The sequence below is a fragment of the Triticum urartu genome, chromosome 3 (assembly GCF_003073215.2).
Source record: "Triticum urartu cultivar G1812 chromosome 3, Tu2.1, whole genome shotgun sequence".
Lineage (NCBI taxonomy): Eukaryota > Viridiplantae > Streptophyta > Magnoliopsida > Poales > Poaceae > Triticum > Triticum urartu.
Genome location: NC_053024.1, coordinates 414,280,231 through 414,287,101, shown reverse-complemented (window position 1 = coordinate 414,287,101; position 6,871 = coordinate 414,280,231). Strand labels below are relative to the sequence as shown.

General features: G+C 47.4%; 1 protein-coding gene across 1 annotated transcript; it reads right to left on the bottom strand.

Annotated features, from left to right (window-relative positions):
- Positions 1-1,191: 1,191 nt before the first annotated feature.
- Positions 1,192-6,204, bottom strand: LOC125544170 (proline-rich protein 36-like). The gene is made up of 4 exons (XM_048707760.1): positions 3,644-6,204; positions 2,371-2,478; positions 1,735-1,844; positions 1,192-1,360 (listed from the first exon to the last, which is right to left on the bottom strand). The coding sequence occupies exons 1-4, from the start codon at positions 6,120-6,122 to the stop codon at positions 1,286-1,288; spliced, it is 2,772 nt and encodes a 923-aa protein (XP_048563717.1). The 5' UTR covers positions 6,123-6,204; the 3' UTR covers positions 1,192-1,285.
- Positions 6,205-6,871: the final 667 nt, after the last annotated feature.

The window sequence follows — 6,871 nt, the reverse complement described above, 5'->3', positions numbered from 1 at the left end:
GACCCAAGGATTTAGGACGGCTTGGGGTGCCAAACCTCGATAAATTTAGTGAAGCTCTTCATTTGCGGTAGTTATGGTACGAATGGAAAGAGCCCGGGCGGCTGTGGGTGGGATTGAGTAACCCATGCGATGAGAATGACAAGGCTTTTTTATGCCTCCACTACTATCACCATTGGCAATGGGCTCGCGCCCCTTTCCGAAACTCCCCATGGATGGATGGTTGCAAGCCTAAGGACATCGAGTTGCTAAATTTTTAGGCCTCCAAGAGAAAGAATTGGAAGGTAAAGGAGGCTTTACACAATGGCGCCTGGATCAATAAAATCAACATCATGACCATCTTCACCCTGGAGCACCTTTGCCAGTTTGTCACATTGTGGAATGCTCTTCACGGGGTTACCCTTTCCAAGGAGGTGGAGGACGAGACCCTATGAAAACACATGATGGATGGGACCTACTCTACGTCATCCACCTATAAAGTGCACTTATTGACTATCACCCGCATCAACATGTGCAAGACCGTCTGGAAAGCTTAGGCACCCCTGCAAGTTAAATTTTTTGCTTAGCTTACCATCCGAAATAGGATTTGGACCTCCGTCTGTTTGGAAACCGTGGCCTTCGCCCGCTTTATAAAAGGGAGCATGAATCCGCCGAGCACCTTTTCTTCAAGTGTCGTTACACCTTGAGGCTCCGGACTCTGGTCAAGGAGTGGCTACAACTCATCGACGTTGATACTTTCGGTTGGGCTATTTCGCCGAAGCATCCGAGATTGGTGGGTTCAGATGGCTTCCGCCCAAAGGATCCACGGGAGAGCTCTGCCTACTATAACCATGCTAGTTTCTAAGACGATTCGGGATGAGCGTAACTCTCATGTTTTTCGGAACATTGCTGCTCCACCGTTTATCCTCCTACATAACATCAAGAAAGAGGCCACGCGTTAGGCCATCGCGGGCGCAAATTTTTTGGGTGAAATCTTGCCGGGAGAGTAGACCTTGTAATTGTGTTGTTCCCTGCCTTTGGGCTCTTCTGCTCTTATAACTTTATTCAAACTCCTTAATTAATGAATGGGGCTTTTCTAAAAAAAATGAATGGGGCAAATCTTTTGCCTCTATTTCGAATAAAGGCATCTATCTTGTTTGCCTCCAGGAGAGCAAAATGCCCATGCCAAAAACTGCAAGAATTTCCACACCAGCATTTCAAGTTTTCCTTTTGTTTTTATAGATGGCGTTTGAAGTTTCTTGGGATTACAGTAAACCAGGTATACAGGACCAATATTGATTAACTTCACCTAGACCTGATTAGCCAGCTCTTGTTGGTGAGGTGTAACCTGCTGGACTGATATCCGACGACGAACGTTCCGCTCCTGAAATAAGGAAATTGAAGAGAATGAGTGTACTGCCATTGCTGTAATCCTACAGATAGGAAAGCCTGAACATAATAACGATCACAGACAGTCAAAGCTGAAGGTATACAAGGAGATCTAGAGCAGAAAAGCATCATATCTACAACAAAGCTATGGTTGATTATAAAAGACAGAGGAAGAGAAAAACTTTTTATATTGGCTGGATTCAGGGATGGCAGCATGTTTATTAAAGGAGCTGGCACACAGGTGCATGCATAGACAATTGGTGCTATTTTATTTTTCTTCAGTGGCAATAAAATTTTCCTTGCTCGGAAATATAACACAAATAAGCACGTGTGCCAAATAAATTACATGAGTAGTCATAGTTCACTTACTCCAATTTCAGTGACAAAAAGACACAAAGAACATTTAACAGCAGGAGCCCCAAAAGGATACATCAGCAATATCTCACATCGTCCACAGTGTACATTCCCAACTTCATGTGCTGCAACACAAATATAAGGTAAGATACCCTTGGAAGCATAAGAAGGTGCTATGTTTCAACACCCATGCGAGGGTAAGAATGCACATGGATAAAATCATGCTACAAGATTTTTTTTTTGTATAAAATGAAACATTAAGGGCGTCCATGTTTCAAAAGATATTTAATTTAGATATATTTGAGCCGATGGCCATCCAGAACTAGCAGAGTAGCAACTTGGAATCCTCAAATCTCTGTCAAGTGAGCTAGTGTCGATATAGAGGACCCCCATAAAGTTTTAGACCATGATAGAAGAACTGGGGAGAAAAGGGGCAGCCTTAAAACTATTGTATGGGAAATAAAGAATAAGAGACAAGACGTGATGTTCAATGACCAAAGAAAAAGTTGGATCGGTAATACAGAAAATGAGTGAAAATGAAACCGGGGACTTTTACCCTCCCTGGCGGTTTAAAAAAATACAGGAACAAAATGAATGACAAGAAAATGGGGAAAGCAGAGAACTGTTGAACAAAGTAGAAATGGTATGTACCTTCCAATACTAGGTTTATTGTCCCACAGGCAGCACACTGTACATGAACAGCACCTCTAGGATAAGCAATAAGTTCACGGCAGCTTCCACACACCATTTGACCTACTTCTGCACAAAGTTAACATATCGAACATTGTTATGAAGGTTGCCACCCTTGATTTCTATGTAGGTACAGTTGGCTTCTTTAATTCAGAACTGCATGTGGTTTGCTACTATAACAGCCCAGATGAGAAGTTTGTTATCGTTTATGGATATTATGTGTAAGATGAATGCACGTAAATCTGGATTGTGCATGTGTGCAACACAATTTCTTCTGTCTATTGCTGTTCTTAAATATACAATATATTATAACTGGGTTTTCCTTGTTGAATTTGAACATTGTTATCAGATCAGGTACCGAAGGAGGCTAGGCAACCAAACCCCACCATTTCATTGACTTTCAAATGGCAAGGTTACATGTATGTAAACACCCACAACCATGTAACCATTTCGAGTAAATACGATAATAAATTTCAAGAACAGCACTGGAGGCTCATGATAGCAGTCCAAGGGCAAATGCAAGAGAGACTCTCATGCTGGGTGATGGTGGAGGACAACAGGATGAAGATGTAAGGATGCAATGGATGAAGACGCCGATGAAACGGCCTGAAGCAAGATGAGTTTGGTTGGCCTCCTGGAGGAAGCTTTTTGTGCGCACCTGCGTGTGCTTCGAACCTTTTGTTTCTCTCCCCCTTTTGGGTTGAGAATAGGGGCCTTTGGAGTGTCTCTAGAACTGTGTTTGTTTTCGTTAGCGTCTTGTTTTAGTTTGCTATGAACTTGTACCCCCCGCCCCCTCCCTCCCTGGTAGCGGTGCTTGCAGCAGTTTGGCCTCCTTCTGAGAATCATGTTTTCTCTGGGGCCTTTTCGTTTGTTGCCTGTTTTGCGCTGTGGACGCGATGGACCTTGTTTGTTCCATTATCTGATTGATAGTGGAACCCGATCCAATCTGGATCGCATGGAAAAAAAAATTGGAGCTTTTCATCGTGTTCATGTCTTTATATACTAATATCTTAATTGTGCAGCACTCATATCCAATCATTATCACCGCCAAGAACTCCATAGATGACCATTAAATACTCCCTCTGTAAACTAATATAAGAGCGTTTAGATCACTAAAGTAGTGATCTAAACGCTCTTATATTAGTTTACAGAGGGGGTACTAGCTAAGATACACGGTAATTTTGTAATATGCATGAAATGCAGCCAAAAAATAATGAAATGGAACATTAGTAACCTTTGTTAACGAAAGGAGGTGGTGGTGGTGGCAGAAGTTCCACCGCATCCAATGAACAAGGTGCGGCCTGAACATTTGGAGAAGATGACTGCTGCCTTAGCTGGGGCAATGACCCCTCTGCTCCATTCTCCAATCGCGGGAGCGATGTAGTTGCACTGTCCATGTTTGTAACCATCGCCTGCAATGCAGGCGGTGGCAGAACTGTTCCCTCTGAGTTAACTGCAACACAATCTGTAGTAGGTACATGCGTCGGGGTGTCCACAACATGTGCCGTAACAGAATTCATCTGTGGCTCTAGCTGTGGCAATGACCCGCCCTCCAACGGTGGTGACAGAATGGGTGATGTGCCCTCTTCAATTGTCCCCAGTACAGGCGCTGGATGATGCACTTGGTCCAATGCCCCTATGACTACCCCAGTGGCAACTACATCTGGGGTCTGAACTTGAGGAAGAAAAGCAGGATATGGCAAAGGCTGCAAGTTCTCATGCCCTGAAGGCACCATCTCTGGTGAACAAGCAGTACTATTCTCCTTAGGAGATGGCCGCCAGTGCAGTTGTTGTGGTAATGACCCCTCTGCTCCACTCTCCGGTGATGTCTCCATTTTCACATCAATTGCTTCTAATGCAGGTGATAGCTGAGCTGCTTCCTCCAACACATATTCAGCTATAGTGGTGGTTGAATCGTGTAAGGTGTATGCAGTCTGTGAGAAGACTGGAGAAGGTAGCAGTAGCCATGATGACTTAAAATTCTCAAACCCTGGAGGTGCCATATCTGGCGAACTGGGCACATCTTGCAAAATAGGAGAAGGTGGCCTTGGCTGTGGCCCTTGCAGCGATCCTTCCACTCCACTCTCTAAAGGAACTGTTAGTGGATGTATGGCATTCATGTCCACATCCATTGCCTCCAATGCAGGTGGTGATCCAGCTGCTTCCTCCAATGTCACGGGCAATGGCATCACAGCAGCATCTGGCATGATATATGCAGTCCCAGACGGAGGCGTGGATGATGGTTGCCATGACAATCTAAAACTCTCAAACCCGGGCGGTGCAATCTCCGGTGAACAAGGACCAGACTCTGCAACTGGAGTAGTTGATCTCAATGATGGCTGTTTCAATAACCCTTCCAACTTGCTCCCCAATGGTGGCAGCAAGTTGCACGCACTGTCTGTCTCGACATCTATTGCCTTCAATGTTGGCACTGGTAACACCGCCTCCTCAGGTGCCACTGCCACTGCCTTGGCGGCAATCACATCGGACGAGGCATATGTGTTTTCATTGGATAGTGGCATGCATGACAACTTGAAATTCTCAAACCCAGGAGGTGGCATATCTGGTGAGCAGGGCTCAGCTTGTGTGATGGGAGAAGGTGATCTCAGCAGTGGCTGCCACAATGGCTCCTCTGCCCCACTCTCCGATGATGGCAGTGGCAGGTTACGTGCAGCAACTGCCTTTGTGTCCATAGTCTCCAATACAGGCAGTGGTTTAGCCACCCCCTCCGGCACAGCCGGATTTAGCAATGAGTGTGCAGTTTTGACTGACAGGTTGGGAGGGGGTAGTGGCGGCCATGAAAATTTAAACTTCTCAAACCCGGGAGGCGCCATGTCCGGCGAACAGGGTTCAGCCTCCGTTGGGGAAGAAAGTGGTATATGCATTGCTACTTCAAATGACCCCTCAGAGTCACTCTTCCATGCTGACGGCGCGCCAGGCTCTTCCGAGGTCACTGCAATTGCATTGGTCTGGGCCGCATCTTGCAAGCCATGTGCAGCTTCAACCTGGGGAGGGCGAGGAGAAGGCGGCTGTGAGTGCTCGAAATTTTCACACCCTGGAAGCACCGTAGGCCAAGGTGGTCGCCGATGCTGTTGTGGCAACAACCCCTCTGGTTCACTCTTCAATGGTAGCGTCGGCGGTGCAGGAGCAGTGGGCCGGTTGGCATCCATCGATTCGAGCGCAGCGGGTAGCCGGCCGGCTTCCTCGGACACCATTGCGGCCGAATCAGCGACTGACCCATCCGACAGGGCGCCTGCGGTCGAAGCTGGAGGGCTAGATGGGGTTGACGGCGACGGAGTTTCCACCACCGAGGCCGCCACGATTTGGTGCGAGGGAGAAGGCGATGCCTCCGTGGTCGCTGCCTCGGGGAAAGCCTCGGCCGCTGGCGGCGGCAAAGGCGAAGCGTGCTGCTCCGGTTTGGTGGCTTCGAGAGCAGGTGAGGCGGAGAGCGAAGGCGGCCTGCCCGCCTCTCGCTTTTTTCCGTCAATATGCACCGGCGCCGACACCGTAGATTCGTAAGCTTCCGGAGACGTCGCGGTGACGCCTGGATGCGGCGGTGGAGTCGACTCGGCGTGATCAGATTGGGCTGGCTCCAGCGGATCTGCGGTGGTAGGTTGGGGGGTTTCTTGGGGAGGTGCTGCGGAAGGGAATAGTGGTGGTGAAATCATCGGCTTGTTCTCCGACGGTGGCCCTATCTCCGGTGAGCTAAGCATAGGCCTCGGCGCCGTCAACGGCGGCGGGCGCTGGGAAGGAGAAAACGCTCAGCCTGGTAGCGACAAGAATGTGTTTCAGTGCTTCTGAGGCTCTCTTTTTTCAGTCGGTAATTCGCTAGGTTGGGCCTTCGCTGCTCGCATCCAAACCTGGCCAGATGGGCCGGCCCGGCATGGCCCGGCACAGCCTGGGCTATACCGGCCAGGCAAGGCACGCCAAGGTTGTGTTGGGCCGGCTCGTGGAGACCTCCTCGTCAGCGCTCTATGCGCCCGATCCCGTTGCTGGCGCCTACACGCACGAGAAATTCGGCCGGCCCATTAAAAAAGCGCAGCATCCTTCGCAACTCGCTCGGAAAAGAAAAGACCGCTCTCCATCGCGCGCAGGTACGTTCGCTCTTTTCTAAAAAAAAAGGTACATTCGCTCTCGATCGAACTCCCGCAAAAAAGTTTTTCTTTGTGAAATCCCTATAAAAAGAATATCAATTTTGAAGAAAATCACAAAAATGAAAATAGTTCATTGATTTTGAAAGAAAAGATCATCGATCTGAAAAAGAGTTCATTGATTTTGAAAAAAAGTTCATCGATTTTGAAAAAGTTCACCGAGTTTGAAAAAAGTTCATCGAGTTTGAAAAAAAGTTCATCAAATTGAAAAAGAGTTCATCGATTTTTTAAAAATTTCATCAATTTTGAAAAAAGTTCATAGAATTTGAAAAAAAGTTCACTGATATTGCGAAAATTTGGTGGCTTTTGAA

Coding starts and splice junctions, on each gene's coding strand:
- LOC125544170 (XM_048707760.1), bottom strand. CDS start 6,122: ATGCTTAGCTCACCGGAGATAGGGCCACCGTCGGAGAACAAGCCGATG. Junction 2,479..3,643: donor ACCTCCTTTCGTTAACAAAG/GTTACTAATGTT, acceptor AACTTTGTGCAG/AAGTAGGTCAAATGGTGTGT. Junction 1,845..2,370: donor AATAAACCTAGTATTGGAAG/GTACATACCATT, acceptor TTTGTGTTGCAG/CACATGAAGTTGGGAATGTA.